This window comes from Platalea leucorodia (assembly GCF_965183815.1).
Source record: "Platalea leucorodia genome assembly, chromosome: 1".
Taxonomy (NCBI): domain Eukaryota; kingdom Metazoa; phylum Chordata; class Aves; order Pelecaniformes; family Threskiornithidae; genus Platalea; species Platalea leucorodia.
In genome coordinates this window covers 36,704,749-36,728,388 of record NC_138823.1, presented here as the reverse complement: position 1 = coordinate 36,728,388, position 23,640 = coordinate 36,704,749, and the positions used below count along the sequence as shown (strand labels likewise).

Genomic DNA, 23,640 nt, shown 5'->3' with positions numbered 1-23,640 from the left:
AATACAACAACAAAAATTAGTGTATCGCACACACACTGTTCCCCAGCGTTACCCCAAAACCTTCCTCTATATAAAGGGGTCATAGGCTAAAGGAACAAGACATTTCCTTATTGTTGAAAACAAAAATCGATAAGCTGCAAATTTTAATTTATATTTTCTGAGACGTTGCTTTAACTGCTGCAGGAAAAGTTTTCATATGACTCCTGCAGCATCTACAGGGAGACGTCCACAAGCAACATTGCCACAAAATAAGGGTCTCCTACTGGCAGATAAAAGCTGACATTTCTTTTTAGTGCAGGAAACAATTTTATAAGCTCCTCTAACAATATCTTTGCTTTGAAAGCATCAAAAATTGGTGGGAATAGAGAGAGCAGGTTTTCTGTGCTTCCTCCCGCCCCAAGGATTAAGCAAAGAAATCAGCATCTGCCGCAGCACCGCGTACTTGCCTACAGAACTGAACGCAGCCAGCAGACGGAATCTGAGGCTTACTTTGCCTTCTCAACGCTGTTTTTAATCTAAGATGTTGCGCTTTCGGGTTAAGATAAAGCTCTAGTACTGGAGGTCCTCATCCTGCTCTCTCAACCAGAAGCGAGGAGGTAGCTTCTGGCTGAATAAGGACATCTTCCAAGGCCTACAGAGTATAACGTGGGCTTTATTACTAGGTCACCACCAAGATCCAAACCTACAAGGAGCTGTGTCTAATTTAATTCAATGCTCAGTTTTCCGAGTTACAGCAGAGTTACTACTTAAAAGGAACCAAGTAATTGTTGCTGAAAGCGCAGCAAAACCATGGGCCTCCGGATATATTTTTGCTGGTTACCAGCCACCCAAATGCAAACACAGCTGACAAAGCCTGTGGTGGCCTCTAGTGGCTGTTTTGCCCCCATCCCAAACTCATCCCGCGCTTTGGCTCACAAGACGGCGGCTGCCCCACTTCCCATCAGTATCTGCCAGATCATTCTGAAAGCGGCAGCAGGGCGAGACGGTTTTGAGAGGTGCAGCAGGGGAAAGCTAAGGCAGGACTTGTTACCGCCGTCCTAGATGCCATTTACCTGCCAGCACCTGCCTGTCCTCACCAGCCACGGCTGCGTTAGTCACCTGATGGGTATGCCCATTGGTAAGGTAGCTCTGGTTCTTACAATTATGTGTTTTTCATTGATTTTTCTAACACAATTTCTTTTTAAGTTACCATTTAAGCTATGTTGTCTAACAACAAAGCCAAGCACCAGGTGCATCTTCATGGAAGACTAACCTTCCCTTAACATTTTCTTTCAATTAATTAGAGGATTTACAAGTTGCAAATGAAGGTTTTAAGAATGATTAAGTAGTTCAATAGTTGATCTATCTTGAGGTGAACCGAATACAGAGATCCTGGGGTCTGTAGTCAACCCCTCCACCACGCGGCAGATCACCCCCACGGGAAGGTAACATTCATGGCCAGGTTCCCAAGAACAGTCCAACTTTCCCGAACTCGGGTAACAGTGCCCAGTTCCCTACCAGCTTGCCTACATCCCCAACGGATCGGCGTAGAGGTTCCATTTCAGATTGGATGAAACGTTACCCTTCCGTATCAGTGAAGCTGAAGCCTGCAAAGGCTTTAAAAGTCGCTTCACTGCAGAGAGGGGAGATGCTTGAATCTGAAGAGGAAGCTCCCAGGCCGTGCCAGACACCACCCAGTGCACCTTTCGCTATGCTCTAGGTTCGTGGTTACCCTCTCAAGCTTGAAAGCTCTACTCAAAGGACACTAAACACGGCGCAAGCGTTACAGCAAACAAGCCCCACCTTCCCGAGAGGGAATACCAATGCCGTTTCTCAAGCTGACAGAAGGCGAGAAACTCAACCTGGAATTTGTGGTAATTTTGTGCAAGCTCCGGCTCCAGCCGGAGTCACAAGCCACTTCTCTTCAGCCTAGGATTTCCTGGCTCTGTGTTCATTGTTCACGTGAATATCCCCAAAGAGAACATCGGATTTGTCCTTGACCAGTATCTCTCTGCTACCGATGCTGCTGGACTGTAAGCAAGGCCAGATGCAATTTACATGCCTCCATTTTTGTAACAGACTATTCAAGCACAGTTTTAATTCGATACTCTTTATTATGATATCCAGGAAAACAATAACAAGGTGATTGCTTATTACAGCTTCCACAGACTGGGGCTCCAGGCCTTATTGTCCTGGTTACACACACGCGCACGCACACACACACGCACAGAAGACAACCCTTGCCACAAAGAACTTACAATCTAAATAAACAAAACCAAGATAATGATTAATCAAGAAACAAAGAGGAGGAATCACCTGCGTGAGAACACAAGATAGTTTTGGCTTAGCTTCTAGTCTGGCGTTCAAGAGTTGAAATTCCTACCCCGTTACAGTATGGGGGCTGAATTTTTATCAGTTAATTACAATGCAAGGTACATTCTTCAACATTTATAACCGATAGAAGGAGACACAAAGCTCAAGTTCTAGACCATAATTTGTCAAGTTGTATACAGCAAAACTGCAGTCTAGAGATTCAGAGATCTTAAGTGCCCAGTTTCCTAAATGAGGAAGGCAATAACAGTGAACTGTAATATGGAAAACAAAACCATCCAGGAATACCAATTTCCGCTAAACCAGTCAAGACTTAGTGATATATTTTTTCACCTCAGTATATCAAATCGCCTAACACTCTTGTGTGTGGAATGAAGTAGTAACAATCGTGTTGTGCTGCATGACAATGCCTGACCTTTAATGTTAACCACAGGACAAAGAATGAATAATGAAAAGCTATCAAATTATAAAGCTACACTTTAGCTGCTCCGATTCTGCAAAAAGTTTCAAACACAAAAAGAACAAAAAGGAGCTGTCATTTCTGGCAGTCACATCACAGATTTGCCAGCCTTGAGCTGGATAAAAATAAAGTATTTGCTGAGACCTAAAATAAAAGTGACAGGACACATAGAAAGAGATTAAGAGCAAGTGTATTGGATTCAAAACTAGGTAGTATATATTTTTTTTAAACCTGAAATAAGAGTTGTTGCCTTTTGTCTTGTCAACATCAAAAGAACTTCTCTAAAAGGCAGAAAGCAGCCTACTGCAGCTGCAGCCCAGCACTCCTCACCCATCCTTCGCAGAAGGGGAACCGACAGCTGTAAACGCTAACAGCAGTTCTCTTTCACCCGCAAAGGCACTTGCTATCTGGACGCGAGCTATATGCAAACACTGCATTGCAATAGAAGGTGTATCGTAACGTATTCATCCTAAAGAGTTTCAGTTCCCATTAAGTGGGTTCTGATGACACCTGACAGATTGATGTGTTTATTTCTTGCATGTCGGACCCGGAAACACTCCGGCACTGCTTCTATTTTAATTCTGAAGAGCACGCCAAATTCCTTAATGTGTACAGGACTAGGCTTATCCGATCCTAAACTGAGCAGTTTGGGGAGCAATGAGAAGAGGGGACACCCACCAGCCAGCCACCGCAACAACCTGCAGTATTAAAACAACCCCACAAACATGGGCTAATCCAGTGCTCTCAAGATCATCCACAACTAACAGTGTGAGAAATTACAATACGATGAACAGATGATAACGGATGTCGGTCCCTTGAAGAGTCTTACTCTTTTTGAAGGATCTCCCACGTTCTCCCCAAGCCTTAATTCTGTAGGATATTCTTATACCCTGCGCAAGAAGTAACCCAAGTATTTGTGTAACACGATGAACCACAGCCCTCTGGAATGCAGTATCTCTGTATGCGGGCTCTCATCGGCCTGTAAACGTTACAAATATCACGACTGTCTCTACTTAAGTTTTCAAATCCCTTCAATACTGACATTTTCCATAGAGAACAATTAGGACAGCAATGACCAGCACTACATAGGAAGCCCTATTGAAGCTGCCAGTCTCCATCTTCTACAACACAGGCCCAAAGGGCTGAGTCACAAATGGAACCAAACCCAAGTATGACCTAGGAATCAGCTGGTGAACTTCTTGAAAACAGGAAAACAAAATAAGAGAAGGCAAACAACCCTCCCCTTCCCTCCATGCAGCTAGACAGGCACACAGTGCGATTCTCGCAAAGCTCTCTGGAAGACCTACTTCAATGGGTTGATGTGGAGGGAAGAAAAATACCACACCAAAAGCGCTGTAGTTTCCTGGCTGTTAAGGAAAGTAATCTTGTTTTTTTGATCCAAGAGAAACTACATTTTCAGAATTCCTATTTCTACACCACCAGTATCATCTTGCACTGCTTGGAAACCCCAAAACTACGTCAGATAAAAGGTATCTCAGTACAGTAAAGCATACTCAGTATTTCTCCTTCCCCCACAATATCTGACAAAATCCATTAACACTTAAACAGTTTGGCATGTAGGAGCTACCAGAGAGACCGGCTCCCTTCTGGTATTGATGACTGGAAGCCCTTCAACAAGATCTCCCAAATCATACTGTAATTAGTGTAATTTTCAACCAAAGGTGCAGTTGAAAGAGGTAGTTGCCTCAGAGCTTGATTCACCTTTTTCCTGCACCTTTCCTTTTTGCCTATACATAAATACTTGAGTACCTCCAGGATTACTATCAGGCAACTAATCCAGTGGAAAAGCAACTAGGCAAACAAGCTAGTTTTCAGCCCCACCAGCTCCCTGACTTAGCTCGCCATGCAACCAGAAAAGCTTGCGCCAGGCAAGGCAAGGGACAGAACCCCACTTCTGGCAGCAACCTACGTTACTTTCAGCTTAGCAGGACCATGAAAACGCTCCCTTCCCTTGGAAGCCCCCAACAAAACCACCTCAGGTGCAGTTAGTCAGAAATCTGCAAAGAGCAAAAGGCCTGCAAATGTCTATTAACCCTTTTTATGGAAGTCTGATTACTTGTACCAAAGTACCAAACTGCTTATTACAGTTCTGGGTAATATAACTCCATAAACACAAATAAAATTTTCAAAGTATTTAGGAAAAATATCAAATGCTTACCAATAACTACTGTTTTTCTAAATGCATTATCCCAACATACTTAATTTACTTTCGGCATATTCTAATGTCAGTAGAAATAGCCTATGCATTTTCTCTGCACAGCAAATCCCTTGATCATTCCTAAGTTTGGGCATGGGATGACCCGAAAAGCAGTATTTCCAAAGAGCCACATTCATGAGTAATTCACACAAGAGAAATCAATCTTTGCAACTAGTTGAGAGGAGAAAGTGTCCAGATAAAAACAAAAACTCTGAAAATTAATTTCAGCTGCTCTGCATTCCTTGTTTGTACTTTGAAGCTACATATAATTACTTAGTAAAAATAGAATACTGGGTTTGATAGTAGATTCTGGCACATAAACCAAACATGCATTTGGGAGGGGGGGGGGCGGGGAAGGCTTGAAATCATCTGTTTAAGTCTTGAAATGTTCTGATGAGATGGGGCAGGGAGGAGGGGGTTTAAGAAAAAAAATCAAACCCAATAAACCCTATCCACAGTCTGTGTGAATTACTCAATTCAAATCCATCTACACAGACAAAGCCTTCTCTTTGTGGGACCTGGTAATTGACCAGGATAAATTACTACAGCCTAAGCAAAAATTATTTTATTAGGCATAGAAATATAATGAGCTCTTCAGTCATTTCCATTTCTAATTTTCCTGATTCCATAATTAAGAAAACATGATTAGACAACTAATCTTCTTCCAGCTTGCTGAATCCCAGATTACAAACAAAGAGCCAAAATGCAATAACATTTGAAAATCAGTTTTAAGCAATTCAAAAAGAGGTATCCGGGCAAACAGTAATCTTATGCCAAAACAAGTAATATCAAACTGGAAATAGAAGTCTCAAAATCTTCTAAATTCATGGTGGTTTCCACTCCAAGGTAGAAAATTAGAACTTACTGCTTTTGCCTCATCCAAAATGATAAACATGTATTTTTAGTTATAACACAAGAGACAAAAGATACTGGCTTTCAACACTCTATCCAAATTCTACAACAACTGAAATTATTCTCTATTACTTGGCAGAAAGCAACAACTCCTATAAGGCAAGGATGAAGATTAAGCCATTGTGGAGACAAAAGTGATTTTTTAAAAGTCCAAAGGCCAAGAACATTCGTAAGGCTAAAAGGAGACAAAAAGCAATGTCAGTATTAACAGGCAAAAATATACTCTTTTGAAGTTTTTGGAAGTGAACCTTAAGTTTACATTTCAAGACTACTGTGCCAAAGAATGAGGTTTACAAGAAACAGTTTGCCTTAGGGAAACAACTATTACAACCCTCAGACTCCAATAAGTCTTAAAGATCTCAAGAAGTACCTTAAATGCTCCCTTTGTGATTTGTTCCTCCACCTTTCATGATTTTGACAGCCCCAGTACAATCAGATATCACAAGCAAACTGATTACAGTCAACTGTACCAGACTAGAAACTTTAAAAATTCGCCCTGTTTGGCTTAAGGTACAACTCAAGAGCAAGGCACACAGAATCTATGAAGGTCTTTTTAGAAACATCAGACATGAAACATCATTTTGTGCAGCAAGTATTGAATGTACGCAATTCCCTCAGCATTTCTCAGTTCCAATTTTCCAGTTTCATGGTCAGATCAGCTAGATTCAGAGTTTCCCCACTTGACATGTATAGCTACTTCCACTGAAGCAGACTGAGCGTATTACAGGGCATGCTGCCCCAGAGCGCTCAAGCTAAGCAAGCCCAAGTCTGTCAAGTCCACTTCAGGAGCTGTGAAGCAAGTACTTGGGAACTGCGACTGAAATGAGACTAAACATAATAAATTATACTGCAAAAACTCTAAATAGCACTAAACAATTGAAGAATGGATAGTTACTTGCAGTGAAGATTTTGTACTAGAAACATTTATTCTGTAAAGCAACTGAACTGTAGAAGATACAGAATGCAGATTTATTATTTTGTTGGGTATAAACTCAACTATAATAACGGGTTTTAATTAAAACTATTTTATTTACCAGCTTGATTGCTCATAATTACTCCTCTCAATCAATAAGCAGTCCAATACTTGGGTTAACTTGAAAGACTAATTTAGCAACTTCTTCTTAAGACTGAATTAAATCTCTAACTCATTCGCAAGTGAAATGGGTTGAATTATACCCATTACAAAAGGGTACAGAGGAAACATTAACTGCATATTAAACTGGAAAAGTAACTGGACAAAGCTTCACATTTAATACAATTATGAACGACAAATAATGGAAAAACTCTTAAACTAAGATTTTTCCAGTTGTAGCAAAGGGCACAATAAATCAATTTTAAGAAGTTGTAGCTTTTAAATATTTTTTTCATAAAAATATATATAGGAGAAATCAAACTATTTCCTAACAGAGGTGAAACAAAGCAAAGCAGTTAGAATAAAGGAATGTTTCTCGTAACTTGATCCATTTATCTAATAAATTCCCTCTTCATGGAGCATTAAATGCCTCCTAAAACAAACACAATACCACATTGTTAAGAACCTCCACCCTCTAAAATCAGACAGACAAGTTTTCAAAGAAGGTCCAACGCACACTAATTCTCCAAGATACCTACACTTTAAAAGCAAAGACAGGAGTTAACAGTGCTACTCAAATCAACTCTTCCTATGACCATACACGCTCCCTTCTAATTTTCAAGTGCTAAAGCTGTATCTCAAAAAGGGTTTTTGCTCCTTGTAAGAGATTTCTAACCAACAAACAATAAGACTCTGCAACATTTCCAATTAGTTCAGTTTTGTTTTAATGATATGGGGCAATTCTTCGAGCAGACATTGTGTAGCTAATAACTACAAAATAAAGAGGTTTATTGGTGTGGTCTTGGAATCCCAATTTGAACTGTAAATTTGAATCAAGGTAATTAACTGAAAAGCCAGAGTATCTGAAAATGCAAACTAACTTTTTACTTCAATTTTGCAATACTTCTCGGAGAACTTGGAAAAAGTGAAGTTGGGAGAACAGCATACATCACCAAGATTACAAAAACTGGAAGGAAATAATACATTGCAACAGTGATCCTCATTAAGTGAAGTTATTTCATCACAATAAATGTTTAAAAAAGTGTCAATGTTATTTAAAAAGTGTTGCATCCCCCCCCCAAGTATTTGAAGACAGATAAACCTTTTTCCTTAGTCAAAATGGCTTTTAAAAAAAGTTTCTCAAAACAACAGCAATAATCAAAAACCATGAATTGTATTTTCTTTAATCCATAACATCCCTAGTGCTGAAGGGCTATCCATGTAAAAAGCAGATTCTTTGGGGACATTAGTCAATTAACTTAATAAAACCCAGTTTTACGAGGATTTATCCTTCCTGCTACGAGGCGAGTCTGCTCCATTTGAGGTCACTGTTCCATTTATTCCGTTTTCTAGAAAAAAGAAGAAAACATTTTTCAAATGCAATGAGACGCTTTATATTTTATTACACTTTATAGGTACCATACAAACAGTCTTTTAACTTCTTTTCTGATGTATCTTCTTTGTTAAACCTCATCATTATCATTCATAATGAAATAGTATCATGAAGCTTTTACAAAGTTCAAAATTTAAAGTTTTCTATGATAAAGTCTGGTTTCTTGACATGGCCAGACACTGAAATGTGTGCATTACATACATCTAGGCTGAAAATCAAGACCAGCTACATAATATTTTAGAAGATTTTCTCTTTGAAAGTAAAATACTCAACCTGTAGATGAGACTGTCCTGTGAAATTTTGGAGACGCACAGTATACACACAATTTCCTGATATAGGTCTTAATTGTTCATCCCACCTATTTAATATTTTAATTCTTGCTAAAATTACACTCCTTCACTTAACGTTGACCAACTTTTCATATATATAGGACATCTTCATATACACCTACACAATTTTTTAAGTATATGCTTTAACATATAGAATTCATTTATGTTCTGATGAAGACGTTTACATAGATAAGGTGGACAGAAGTAAAACACTAGTTAGATTTGAGATGAGTATGTGTACATGGAAAGAGTTCAAGCACAAGACCAGGCACCTATCTAAGAATACAAAGCCAGAACGTGTTACCAGCTGCAACTCTCCACTTCTATCCCACTTCTCTACAAGTACCACAGTGACTATTTGACAGCAAAAGTTTGCCCTAGAACAATGACCCACAATCTATGGATTTATAATGCACACAACTTAGAGTAAAATGGAGCAACATGATACCATTGTGAAGTAAAAGTGTCCCCTTTATTCAGTGTCACCGCAACCCAAGGAAGCAGAGGTGTTGCCTGACAGTAACCATATTTCTAAAACAGATCTGAAGAGCAGAGTGCATAGCCAGCTATAGTGCTTGCTGCTTAACATCGCTGCTGTGACTTACAGTACCATTCTGACTTCAAGCAACTGTTGCAGGTTTTTTTTGTACAAATAACTGGTTAAATGAATGTTTTCCATCTGCAGATGTGTTGCAGATCACCACAGAGTGTGGCCGATCCACAAAAAAAACCCCGTTGATCTCCCTCTCTCCCGCACTACACCCAAATGTTCCCATTTATGCAAACAAGCCACTAGGAAAAAAAACAATAAAATCAGAAACATACATGAGAATGAGACCAGACACAGGCCCAATTAGTCACACAGGAACAGTCAAAGTCTACTGAACATACTTGGTTGTAAACAACACACCATTTTAAGCCTACACAAGGTGGTCTTTGGATACTTTTCAAAAAGTTTGTGTTATTCTTAAATCAAAAAGCTTACAAACAATGAGCTAGATCCAAGCCAGCTAATTGAAATCATATTTTCTTAAACAGTTAAGTCAAAACAAGTGAAAGTAAAGCAAAGAACAAGAATCAGCATGTGCCTGGGTACTCCACCTACATCACCAGTAGGATTTTTCTACTGTCATTTCTTGCTTTTGGCATAGTCTAAAAGTAACACATTTTATTGTGCCCTGGCTCCCCAAAATCCATCCAACCACAAAAAAAGAAAAGCCTGTTTTGAACAGTTTAATTGCATATATTACTCTTTCAAAAACACTGTCTTGCTGCATCCTGTGCAAGTGTTCTGAACAGATAACATTACAGGAATCTTCAAAACAGAAGAATCTGAAACACCACTAACCTTTTGGATTTTAAAGTTCTTTTCTTTCCATTTAAAATAAGCTGTAAGATTCGCCAGTCTTTAAGGCAGGCATAGCTCAATTATTTTGTGAATTAAACCACAAGTCCAATTAACTGTCCTTTTCACTATTCGTTTACCACTTGCAAGTCTCCATTAAAGTTTGGTGAAAACCAGCAAATTCACCAAATTACATGAATGAAATAGTTTAAGAGATTTTAAAAGCCACTACATTTTTGACTCACTGATTAAAATGCCATTTAAGTTTACACTTTAAAAATGTTTGTCGTAGAAGATTTAAATTAATTCCACGAAAAACACAGTAAGGCACAAGGAACATGAAGCTCTGATTAAGTAGGACACCTACATAGGAAACTACCTTCACTCAATTAAAAAAATCTCCAACTGGATTTTCTGATGAAAACAAAAACCCCCAACAACACAGAAAAACCAAGCTGTGATAATTACAAATCATCAAAAGGTAATACAGAAATACTCTAAAGGACATGATTTTAATAACAAAGAAACCTGGAGGGGGGAAGAAAGAAAAAAAAAAAAAAAAAAAAAAATCACTGAATTGATCTCTGACCACAAATCTTAGCTCTCAGTGGAAAAGCTCTTCACACGTTACATTCAATAGATCAAAAAGTGGAACAGGTTGGCAATAAATGATGGGTAGCAAAGGATCATGCTGAAATAAGCTTTTGAAATTACTCAAGCAGTTTCCAAAAAGTACACAGAAGTTATTCAAGCTAGCAATTAAATACACAGAAGTTTAACTGTTGGTAGAACAGAAATACTGAAGTGTGGGGATTCTTCTTTTTTTTTTTAAATGAAGCACAAAATTTTTCTTGAAGGAAAAAGCATTCAGTTCATCTTTCATGCCCTTTCCATAAAAAGAGTGTGACATAATAAAGAAGTCAAACCTGGAGTCATTAGTTCATTTCCAAATGCTTCTACACAGGTTTAGAGTAATAAGTAGTTACTACCTCCCCTTAAAAGTAGTATCAAAATTCTATTTTTAGTAAAAACAGCCCCATATAAGCTTATTTACTGAATCATCAAACCATCTCCTTGCCCTAAAACCTCAGAGTTTAGTGGCAATGAAAATCAAGCTTGAAATTAGCTGCAAGAAAAATTTAGAAGTAATTGATTATGAGAACAGATCTAAAAATGTCTCTTCCCTTTTTATATGTGAACAAAACATAAGCATGACACATTTTGCTCAAGTAATAAAATTAGACATACTAAAAATTTCATGTTGCATTAACTAAAGAAATGGTAATTCCTTCATTCAGTCAATTAGAAGAGAAAAATCAAACATTTAATATATAGCAATTTTTTTTAATTAAAAAACCCCCAAACAGCCCACAACAATATTCACCAATACTGTTTCTATAACTGAGTCATCTCACTTGCAAGTGAAACATAAAATGTTTCTTTAGCAATTATATTAAAAAAAGGCTCCCCATTACCTAAAGTTATTTTTGAGAAGTCAAGGCAACAGGAAAACAGAAAACACAAACCTCTTTCTTTTCTGGAGGTCTTTCCTTTAGCTGTTACGAACTTCTTTTTCACTGACTGAGGCTGAGAAGAAGAATGCTCTCTCCACCTCCGAAGCTGGAAATTAATGAACTTCCACATCATAAATGCTTGAGCCATGCAGATGGAGGCCAGCACACTGATTCTAGAAACAAAACACAGGTAAAGGTTTATCACTAAGTTTATCTCATTATTCAAACAGAAAAGGAAAGTGGAACACCACCTCAGTTTTTTGTATGTCATAAACTGCCTTTTTACTCAAGTTCCACAAACACATTAGAGTGATTTCTTCTAGGTAACATGAATTTGCAAAGGTTCAGAGCTTTTTTTTTTTTCCTCCTGAGTTTCCTCCTCTCCTCCTAGTAACAACCATTTCTGAAGCCAGGCAAGAGTTAGCTCACACAGGGTGACTGGGCTTAGCACAGCTGAACAAAACTAGATACACAGTGAGAGTGAAGTCTTTGCCCCTCCATCAAAAATAGGAAGCACTACATTTCTTTTCTGCTTTCTCCTTTCTCAGTATTACTCTCAAGGTACCAGGTAGTAACAGCTGTAAATGGTTTAAGAGAGTCTTGGAGTTCCGAGTATCAATTGTGCAGGGTAATGCTGACATTGCCAATGTTTTAATAACTTCCTTTTCCAGATTTAGTACAGAAAAAGGCCACGTGGCTGGCTGAACATTCTGCATCACATAGCAGCAACAGCAGCCATAATAAAGGCAGAGAAAGAGGTAGGAATCTTCAACCAGAACCAAAGATGCTCTGGGCATAATGCCTTGACCTCTATATAGATACACTCACTGCAATTATATCTAGAATTCAATTCACTAACTCTAAAACATTTGAAAGTAATCTCTGTAATTGGATATTCCTCTTAATTCTGTTTTTTTCTGACAAAAAATGACTTACAGATTTCTCAGCTGTAGACTGTAAATTCTTCAATTCATTTCACTGTGCCTTACAAGTTTGTCACAGAAGCTATTTCTGTTGATCCTATTGGTTGCGTGAAAACACCTAACCATTCAGAATTACTATCATTAACACCATATCGTTTATATTGTGTATTTAACATGGGTTTACAGCTCATGCTTAAGAACCGTTCCAAGTTTACTGTACCTAACAGCCAGGATATTAAAGTTTCCAGTACTGAAATTCAGCTGCTGATCTTCTGCTCTTGCCAGTCCAAAGCCAAAAGTGAGGACTGAGAGAATCAAGGTGAGAAGCCTTCCCAAAACAAAAAGAACCGCCCACAGTGAAAATCTACAAAGAAAAACACCACAAACACTAAATCAATTTTCTGTTCACAACACAAGTACTAACAATGCAAATGTTTACTCTTCAACTTGCGAATTCGTTTGAAATTTAAGAACTTACCTAAATTAATTATTTTGCACCTATCCTAGTCTTGTATTTTTAGTACTTACAGAAGACAAAAAGCAAGAAAAGCCCTGCCTCACAATCTTTTTCTACAAACCAAAAGTATGCTCTGAAAACTAATTTCAACTCAACAGAAAGTGCTTTCCGTTACTATTAGAAGATAAGCACGTTATTAGTTCCTATAGAACTGGCTGTATTAGCAACCTATGCTGCTCCTTTCTCTACCTTTTTTTTTTTTTAACATTAGTACATAGTGTAAAATTTTATTTCATTTTATACCGCTACTAGCATTTACTTAAATAGGCGAATAAGGTAAAAAAATAGTTGTATTAGAGATATAAATACTAAAACTAGTCTGGAGAACTGTGGCCTCTAAGAAAACAGTGTTTGAACTTCCTTGTAATTTTGGTTTCTGGTTAGTTAAACGTACAAGGCTTTGAGACAGAAATTACATTAATTTAAAAGATAAAGACTACTTACCCTTTCTGGTATCTTTCATCACTGAAGTAGAAAAGACGGGATATGTGGAAAAGAAATTCAACAAAGTAATGCAATACCAGAAGAACAAGTCCAAGATGGGTCAGACTATCAAAACAAATAAATAAAAAAATTCAGACATTTTGTTAAGATGTTTAAGACAGTGAATGAAGCCAGCAAAAGTTTACAACTGACTTACTTCAGGAGATAGGCTCCAGCAATATGAAAGAGATAAAGTCCAATGTAAACAATCTGGCGAAAGATATCTTCCTATTAGGAAGAAAAAAGTAATTATGTGTTATACACAACATTATACATTATTGTACAATGTTACATATTATTACAAACTCCTCCCTAGTCTTGGAAATTCCTCTTGGTTTATCAGCTACCTTAACGTGGCCTGTACTGGCACTTAATGACTCAGCCTAGATCATCTAATTCCACAAAAAACTTATTGCTTACTTACCAATAACGTTCGGTATCTTAGACATACACTATTCTAAGAAAACACATCAAAAAAATGCTTTTTAAAAGGGCCCGTTTTTATTTGATATGACTACTGTGGATTTGTACTAGCTGTTACAATACTTAATTGGTATGCATTACTGTATCGTCAGGTAACTTCCTACAGTTCCGTGTGTTTGCTGCCCATCAGATTCTGTCAGATTGCTACAGAAATAAAATAACAGTCTGTGAACCAAAATGAAAAGGTTTCCAAGTGTTGACACCTATTTTTAAAAATTCAAGATCATCCAAGGTTCTGGCACAGTATTGCTGGCAAATACAGAGAACAATGTTATTAACCGGTCATGCTGAGCCACACGGTCACACTTCAAGTTAGGTTTTAGCCAGCTCCATTCAACTGAACACTTCATGGACATGAATAATAAAGAGGAAGAGACACGAATTCAAGTATAAACACACAGCACACGGAAAGCAGAAGGTGCCATCTGTGAACAGAAGAATCACTAAAGCATGCAATAAAAATCTGTCTTGAAGTGGTATGCAGAGTACATTCAGTTGTGCTTAAGAAACTCCTACTTTTTGGAAAGATTCCCTAAACTTCAAGCAAGGGGCTCCAGCTTTGTCTTGTATACATGTAATTAAAAAAAAAAAAAAAAAAGGCCTAAAAATTTAATCTTGTAAGATCTATGCTATGTTATGCAATACTCCACCTCAAAGCCAACAAAAGCACAGAATCAAACACTTGTGACAACAGCAAACACCACACACATACACAAAGAGCAAGAAAACAGATAGAGAAAGACCTACTCTAAACAATCTGAAAGAAAACAAAACCCGAGTTCTTTCAGACAAATTAGTGAATAGTCAGTACAAATGCTCAGTTTCCCAGCGTACTACCAGGACGAGCCTTTTGCACTCGATCTTCAGAACTGAGGTAACATTTAAATAGCCCATGCTGCCTGCTTAGATGAACTGTCAGAGCCTGAAGGCCTACGGGAATAACGCAGGTGGAGGGACACACTACTATACAGAAAGCTGAGTTAAGAACTTCTTTTCCTGTCTACGTCAGCAGTACAGACAACTAGACCCGAGTAAAAGAAGCCAGTTCCTTCAAGAGAAGGAATAAGGCAGAGAAGCCAAGATGGCAGAGGTTAAACTGTGGTGAAAGAAATATCAACTATGAACTTGCTAAAAAAAAAAACAAAAACAAAAACCAAAAAAAACCCCAAACAAAAGAAAACAAAAACACTATCACTCTTAAAACTTAATGCGAAAGACAGAGGCCAAAATTCCAAGCAATGACCCAGTAAAGCACTACTGTTCAATACACAGCACTTCTGCCACTTGTGACAGCTTTCTTGAAGTTACGTTAGAAAAACTCCACGCTTGGATATGAAGTCAAATTCAAGACATATCACTAGCACAATATGGGAACATCAGCTGCAGTGTATCTGCAAAACATCAGTGTTTATACTGCGCCTGATCAGCGTGAAAACAAAGCATTTCATTACTATTTTCCCAAGCCCCTTCTCGGCTCTTGAACAAAGAGCTATGGTTACGTAACATGTATGTTTCATTTTCTGGAATAAAGCAGAAGTCTGGCAGCAGAGACACAGTCTAGTCACGGAGCAACAACAGAATCACAGAATGGTTTGGGCTGGAAGGGACCTTTAAAGATCATCCAGTCCAACCCCTCCTGCCATGGGCAGGGACATCTTTCACTAGATCAGGCTGCTTAAAGCCCTGTCCAACCTGACCTTGAACACTTCCCATGAAGGGGCATCCACAGCTTCTCTGGGCAACCTGTTCCAGTGCCTCACCACCCTCATCGCAAAGAATTTTTTCCTATCGAAATATACCCTCTTTCAGATTAAAATCGTTGCTCCTTCTCCTGTCACTACAGGCCCTGATAAAAAGTCTTTCCCCATCTTTCTTATAAGCCCCCTTCAAATACTGAGAGGCCACAATAAGGTCTCCCCAGAGCCTTCTTTTCTCCAGGCTGAACAACCCCAACTCTCTCAGCCTTTCCTCATAGGAGAGGTGTTCCAGCCCTCTGATCATTTTTGTGGCCCTCCTCTGGACCCGCTCCAACAGGTCCATGTCTTTGCTGTGCTGAGGACTCCAGAGCTGGACACAGTACTGCAGGTGGGGTCTCCCCAGAGCAGAGCAGAGGGGCAGAATCACCTCCCTTGGCCTGCTGGCCACGCTTCTTTTGATGCAGCCCAGGATACAGTTGGCTTTCTGGACTGCAAGAGCACATTGCTGGCTCATGTCCGATTTTTCATCCCCCAGTACCCCCAAGCCCTTCTCCGCAGGGCTGCTCTCAATCCCTTCATTCCCCAGCCTGTATTGAAGTTGGGGATTCCTGTGACCCAGGTGCAGGACCTGGCACTTGGCCTTGTAGAACTTCATGAGGTTCACATGGGCCCACTCCTCAAGCCTGTCAAGATCCCTCTGGATGGCATCCCTTCCCTCAAGCAAATCAACCGCACCACCACTCAGCTTGGTGTCATCTGCCAACTTGCTGAGGGTGCACTCAATCCTACTGTCTATGTCACTGATGAAGATATTAAATAGCATTGGTCCCAATACAGACCCTTGAAGAACACCACTTGTTACTGGTTTCCACTTGGATGTTGAGCCACTGACTAACTCTTTGGAAGCAGCCATCCAGCCAGTCCTTATCCAGCTAACAGTCCATCCATCAAATCCATCTCTCTCCAATTCAGAGGCAAGAATGCTGAGGGGGACCATATCAAAAGCCTTAACAGAAGTTCAGGCAGATGACATCAGTAGCTCTTCCCTCATCCACTGATGCAGTCACTCCACCGTACAAGGCCACTAAATTAGTCAAACATGATTTGCCCTTGGTAAAGCCATGTTGAAGAATTTAAAAGTTTAAAAAGAAAACTGCATATGCAAAATGAGTCTGAGCAAAAACATGCAGAGAGACTACTTAAATTGGTCCAGGAAGGCAAAAAGTGCTACAAAAAAATCTAGAGTAAACTCAGTGTTTTGAGAACACCAACAGAGAAAACTTTTAGGGAGAAAAGGATGGTGTTAAAAATTGAGCATTGAAAAATCTCAACATACAACTAACCATAACTTCTGCTGAGGACATTAGTATTTAAATCAAAGCCCAGAGTTTAACATTCCTTGGATTTACCAAATTACTCACTGCTTATATTCTACACCTGTATCATGATTCATGAAGCAATTCTAGATTTCAATGAGACTATTCAGACTACTAATTACAAGAAACAATCAGAAAAAAGGAGTTTGAAAAGAAAATCTCACATTCATTTGCTCAAGGGAAAATTCTTTCAGTAGATGAGAAACACTAGTAATTTTTATTTACACAACAAATAGGCAGCGATTTTACTGCAGTTAGAAATATAGGATTTAACTAAAACAAAAAAAAACTACCTTCTTGCACGGACATTTGAGTGCCCAAAATTCCATCAGGAAAAATGGGTAACACAAATAAGAACAGGGTAGGAAACCTAGGGTAACACATTACTGTGGAAGTCCAAAAGAAATTAACTATTCCACTGTTCAAGTCGCTTTATTTGGAGTTCTTTTGATTAATATTTTGAACTTACTTTTTTAGTTTTCTGGAAGTACAATTCTGGAAAAGCATGAAACCAGTATGCCAACTGCAAGATGTAGAAAAACTTCATTTGAAACCTGTACAATACAGCAAGAATTGAAGAATATTACTTTTCATTAATGAACTTAAAACATTTCAGAAACTTTCTAGTCAACACATTTAATCACTGTCTCTAAAGAAAGAAAAATACAGATCCTTCAAGCCAGCCAACTCAAAAGATCTTTTTAAAAACAAAATCATTAAGATAAATAAAGCTTGCAAAACTTAATTCTTTAAATAATAGCCTGCAGAAAGAGAACTCTGTATGCTACAAATTGACAGAGAATCAAGTACCTCCATAAATGCGAGCAAAAATACATTAGTGACTAATGCAGTTTTACAGACTACTTATTCTACACAGATTGCATGTGATACACCCTAAGTTTAAATCACTCCCTCCTCTCCCCAACAATCCTCTAACAAAGAGGCCTTACGGAATGAGAGTGTGCGGATAGTCCCTCCACAGAGAGGTTGGATCTGATATATAGTTCTCCTAAAAAAAAAACACCAAACAAAAAAGCCCAATAAACCTTCAAAGATGCTATTTCCTAGTCAGAAATAATGAATGAACATACATACGTGTATTTATTTATATACATTTATTTATATTTATGTATATGTGCTTGTGTACATACAAACACGCACACATCTACACACACAAGTAAAAGCTGCAGACCAATGTATTTCCTTTTACAAAAAAAGAAACCAAAAAACCAAACAAAAAACAAACCACCAAAAACCAAAGAGACAGCTGTATTGGCTGAGAAAAATAAAAAGCAACCAAACAAACCAAGCGTTCATTCAAGATAGATAGCGTCCTTATGAGAAGGAGGTTATTTCAGCATCACTACAGCCATAAGTCTTCCCTTGTAAACTGCTGACAAGCTTTGAGCTTAACTAAGGAAAGTTTTTTCAGGAGCCATTATGTTAAGGGGGCGGGGAGAAATCATACTCTTCCCCTCTTTTGAAACTAAGCTCATACACGTAGCAGCCCCTAGCAAAGCGCATGTCATCTGAAAGCACACACTCGCCTGAGCCTACAGCAATCTGTCCATACACCCAATTCCCTAGGCTGCTAAAATGCTATGTATGACGCTTTAACATTTGTTTTACACTAATCAGCCAACACAGAAAAACTACAGAGAATAAGTACCATAGTAGAGTTAAAACGCTTTACCTTATTCAGTTGACAGCAAATCAAATTAACTCAGACTGAGCAACAGTAACACCATTGGACTTGATACTTTACCATGACTACAACTTACACCGAATCCCTAAACTTGTCCCGGCTTGAATATTAAAACCAGTTAAAAACAGAAAAATAAGCCGAAAACTTATTTATCATCATCATAACTGAAGTTTTTGAAATGTCATAATACAAACAGAAGAGAACTCATACTTACAGAGACAAGAATACTTGTTCCCCAAACACAGGAGAAAAGGTAGAATGCGCTAAGTTGCCCAGACTCATTGAACTTGCTATGCTTTGTTTTTGAAAAGTGCATTTTCCTGTTAATTTTCTGAAATGAAAGTCCGCTGTTATTTATATGCTGTAGTACTTAACATTTACCTGTTAACTGCATTAGAACATCTAAAAGTTTCAGTGTATGTTTTAACAGTTAAAAGCTTTAATGCAAAAGTTTACTTTTAAGCTAATAGTCTTAAAGTCTAATTAAAACCTGACAATTATCTTGATGAAAGGAATTAATATTTTGTACTTACATCCAGTACGTACTCCTGAATTATAGCATGTATGATTATTGCTACAAGCATGTAAAAGAAAATTGTAGCCAAGTCTTTGATGCCATAGTGATAGAGCGAGATTGTTTCTGCAGATTGTTCTTCTAAAAGACAAACAGAATTAACTGTTAGGCACCAATACAGTTTAGTGGCTAATAAGTTTGTTTCTCAAAATGAAACCTTTCAGACAGAAGTAGTTTGCAGTCAGCTGAACAAATAGAAGCCAAATTAAACTGCCACCATCACTAGATTGTTTACAGCCATCTTCTCCATCACATCACAAACTAAATTTGATTCTGGAAAGATGTACTATAAAAATGAAAACTTAAGTGCACTTAGGAAGCTTACCCAAATGCATTGCAAGGGGACTATAAAATTATGTTGAACTATCACCCCGCTTTGACTAGTAAAGATTGTCACTTGCAAAACCAGAGTAAGAATTAATGTGAGCTTATCTACCAGTCAGATGGTGTTTCAGCACTGATGATGAATCCAGTAGAACAGAAACATTGTCCCTAACCTAATTAATTGAAATGGACTTTTACTAAAAATAAAGTGAACTCCTTGAAAATTGCTAGCAAGTATGGCATACTAATACTGTCCGAATACACTGACCGATAAGTAACCTCCTGCAAGATACATACCTGTGGCAGGAATGGTAACATTATACTGAAGTGTAACAAAAATGACAGCTGCTTTTGCTGTGAACTGAAAGAGAAAAAAGAAAAGTGCTATAAATTCTCCCTGCAATAACCTGTATTAAGCTGAAAACATTTGCCCGTAGTTTTAGCACCCTTCCCCAGCACGTTTGTCCCCTCCCATAAAAACTGATCAACTCCCATTATCACACCATTTCACCTGACTTTCCAAAGGCAGAACACATGGCGTGATCTCTACAGGTTTGTTTACAGCATACGCAGTCTCCTGAATGAAATATCCTTAAAAATGCACCAATACTTTTTTCTACATTAAAACGACAACACATGCTGCAATTCTTTCTCCAGTCCATACTGTATTATTACATTAACAGAATGTACAATATCTTGTAATCCCTAGACCACGATGCACGCAGAATAAAAAGGCTGAGAATAAAATTTATTTAAAACTATTTTTTAATTTGACAAAATCTGGAAGTTAATATCATGTTCATAAATCTGTGGGTGATCTGGAAAATGAGGACAGGAAAGGAGAAAAGGCATAAAGAATGGAGAACCACTTCAGGCGAGCTGCATACCAACTCAATACAATTAGCATTCTTTTGACCCTGGGGATCCTTCGGCAAGAAGTGTAAAGCAAAAGAAATGAAATTTAGCAGTAGTGGTACTACCCCTTTATGATGGACAGTAAGAAAAAGCAGAATGAATAAAAGGCAGGGGGGAAGTTTGTTCTAAAGGCTTATTTTTTGGTCGGCGCGGTGGTGGTGGTGATACTATAAAAACCCCAATAAATAAGCAGGAGCACAAGTTCTTATCTGTCAATAAGCATAAATTAATTTTCAACTTTAACACATCTTTGTTGAATCCCAACATGAATCAACACGTCTTAACAGAGAGGGGGAAAATAACCATGCTTCACAATATTTATGATCTGATCGTTTGCTGTAAAAACCTACCATCCTTGTTGCATTTATAGGACTGACAAAAAACCAAAAAAACCTCCTTTATGAATCTTGGAAAGATACTTGGAGTATCTGAAGATAATGGTTAGGTTACTACCAGCATTTATTATCATTCACAAGAAATAAGATTTATTTATTTTTAAAACTAGTGCTTTGTAAACAAGCCCTAGATTTTCTAGGAATGCCTGAATACACAGTGGACTGTTCGCTCCATGTAACTTCAAGGAGTCCAGCTAGTTTGCCTGAATTAGTGAAGTCGCCTTGGGCTCCCTATTCATCAAGGGAGCCTTCAGAGGACAATTCAAAGCACTGCCCTTTGAAGGCTCTGTCAGCTACTCAAAGTCCTAACTCGGTTGCACAAGTCAGGCAGTATAAACACTTTACCATACCAACATTAACCACAGCAGGCAATTTCCAAGACCTATATGAAAGCATTTAAAAAATTAAAACAAATAATCTTCTCAGCCATACCACATCTGTACCAATGAAGGCATATGGCCCTTCTACGCCGGGGTAGAAAACACCCTGGAGTAAAAAATAAATAAATAAATAAATAATAAAAAAAAACCACCAAAAACCCGACTTTGGCATATCCAATCCCCCCAAAACTTCCAACCCTACCAGTAATAGTGCAAATACAATAAGCCAGAAGTAGGCATAAAAGGTTCATCTCCTTAACCTCAGTCCCCAGAAAACCACCATATAAGGATTGTCTTGGTGATTTTTGAGAGTAAACCCAAACATAACAGCTTTCTTGGTCTGCCCTGTTTTTTCTTTCCACATATATATATATATTTTTTTTTCCCCTAACTCTACCAGCCACTGGTGCTGAGCGGTATCAACAGCTGGATAAAATTATTCTGAAAACCATCCATACAATAAAAAAGCCCCCCACTCTAAGCAAACACCGAAAAGCCAGAAACGTTTAGCCAACAAAAATGGAAGTGTGTTACTTTGACGGGAGACAACCGAGAACACTTTGGAAGCCACAGAGGTACACCACCCTTCCAGCTCTCTCACAAGGTACCCGAGAAGAGCCAAGGCGGCACGCTTCAGGTCAGTGGCCAAGCCCACGGTTTTGTTGTCCCCACGCACCCCTCCACCAGAGTTCACTAACTTTTCACGTCATTTAGGAAGAGCTTCAATTACTGCGTCCAACACGGGGGAGCAGCCACCGCGCCCGAGCGGCGGGGCCGGCCCTCAGCCAGGGCCGAGGCCGAGCGCCCTTCCACCGCCGTCAAACCCGGCGGCAGCCGGCCCCATCTCCGACGGGGGAGGAGGAGGCGGAGGCGGGGGGGCGCCGAGACGCCCGGATCGGCGCCCCTGCGGGCTCACGGCCCCTCCAGCCGCCCAGAGCCCCGGCAGCCCCGTCAGGCGGCGGGCGCCCCGTCAGGCAGCGGGGTCGGCCCCGGGAAGCCCCCGCGCGGCGGCCCTGCGTACGCGTCCCCGCTGGCGCCCCGTCCCCGCCGCGCGGCCTGCCGGGAGCCGCAGTGCCGGCGGGGCCCGGCCGGGCCGCGCACACAAAGAGCGGGCGGGCGGGCGACCGCCTGTGGCGGCTGGGCCTCGGCCCCCCCGCACACTCCTCCCCCGGCCGCCGCGCTCCGACTGCCACGTAACCCCGCCGCCAGCGGGAACTCCCCCCGCCGCCGCGGGGGGAGAGGCGCCTCCTCTCTCCACGTCCCCTCACGGCGGCGCCGCGCCGCGGGGCGGGGGGCGGCGGGGCACGGCCTCCCCTCACAGGCGGCGAGCGGAGACGGGAACCGGCGGCGGCCACGGGCTGCGCCTCTCCAGGCCGAGACGGGGAAGAGGGCGTTCCCCGAGGGGCCGGGCCCGGGGAAGCGAGGATGAGCGGCGCGGAGGGCGCCCGCGCCGGCGCCTCCGGCCGTGCGGCGGGGCGGGGGGTCGGCTCCTCTCCCCGCGCAGGGCGGGGGCGGGAGGGCCGGCAGGGCGCGGGCGGGCAGCGGCGCCGGCCGAGGGGCAGCCGCAGCGACCCGCCGCCCGCGCCCCGGCCGCATCGGGACCCCCGCGCCCTCCCCGCCCTGCGCCGAGAGCCCCCCCGGCGGAGGCGGGGGAGAAGCGGGACGAAGCCCACCGGTGCCGCCTCACCTCGAACATGAGCCCCAGCAGGAAGATCATGGCCATGCAGGACACGATGTCCGCATGGTTCTGCACGATGAACTCGTGGCTCAGCACCGGCGGGTTCTTGTTGCTCTTCTTGCGGATCGCCATGGCGGGCAGGGAGCTGGGCGCCGCCGCCGCCGCCTCCCCGCTGCCAGCACAGCTCCTCTCGCCGCGGCCAGGAAGAGGCGGAGGGGGAGGAGGCGGCCGCGCAGCCGAGGAATGGCAGCCGCCGCGCCGCTTCACCCCGCCCCGGCCGCAGGGAGCAGCCCCCGCCGCCGGCCGCCGCCAGCAGCGCCCCTGCCGGCCGGCGGGGCGCCTCCCGGGGGCGGCGAGGGGCAGCGCCCCGCCGTTCAAACCGGCCAACGGCGGCGCGCCGGCGCCTCCCCGCCCGCCGGAGGCCGCCCCGGCGGGGGGTGCGGGCCGGGGCCCGTCGGCAGAGCCGAGCCGAGCCGTACCGCGCCCCCTCGGGCGGCGGTGCTGCGTGCCCGGCAGCGCCGGCCGGCTTCTCGCTGGCGCTGGCCCGGAGCCCGCGCTGGGCACCGGCTCAGCTCCCCTCTCCCACCGAGGCAGCGGCGACAGAAAATGGCCTTGGGTCCCGCCGGGGTGGCGGAGG

At 41.3% G+C, this 23,640-nt stretch overlaps 1 protein-coding gene across 3 annotated transcripts; it reads right to left on the bottom strand.

The window, feature by feature from the left end:
* Positions 1-295: 295 nt before the first annotated feature.
* TRAM1 (translocation associated membrane protein 1) lies at positions 296-23,295 on the bottom strand. Of its 3 annotated transcripts, XM_082328336.1 has the most exons (12): positions 22,024-22,298; positions 21,378-21,431; positions 19,933-19,996; positions 19,271-19,392; positions 18,952-19,068; positions 17,983-18,041; positions 17,502-17,586; positions 13,634-13,704; positions 13,438-13,542; positions 12,697-12,840; positions 11,566-11,726; positions 296-8,321 (listed from the first exon to the last, which is right to left on the bottom strand). In XM_082328336.1, the coding sequence occupies exons 4-12, from the start codon at positions 19,319-19,321 to the stop codon at positions 8,248-8,250; spliced, it is 867 nt and encodes a 288-aa protein (XP_082184462.1). In that variant the 5' UTR covers positions 19,322-19,392; positions 19,933-19,996; positions 21,378-21,431; positions 22,024-22,298; the 3' UTR covers positions 296-8,247. The 3 variants fall into 3 exon arrangements, with proteins under 3 accessions (XP_082184462.1, XP_082184461.1, XP_082184460.1); XM_082328335.1 differs by lacking the exon at positions 21,378-21,431; XM_082328334.1 differs by lacking the exons at positions 21,378-21,431; positions 22,024-22,298 and adding an exon at positions 23,013-23,295 and having other exon boundaries at positions 300-8,321.
* Positions 23,296-23,640: the final 345 nt, after the last annotated feature.

What these genes read in the sequence shown, in the direction of transcription:
- TRAM1 (XM_082328334.1), bottom strand. Translation starts at nt 23,135, where the DNA reads ATGGCGATCCGCAAGAAGAGCAACAAGAACCCGCCGGTGCTGAGCCAC. An exon ending in TGTTACCATTCCTGCCACAG is followed by an intron (nt 19,393 to 19,932) that starts GTATGTATCTTG and finishes TTTGTCTTTTAG; the next exon opens with AAGAACAATCTGCAGAAACA. An exon ending in GACCTCCAGAAAAGAAAGAG is followed by an intron (nt 8,322 to 11,565) that starts GTTTGTGTTTTC and finishes TCTTTTTTCTAG; the next exon opens with AAAACGGAATAAATGGAACA.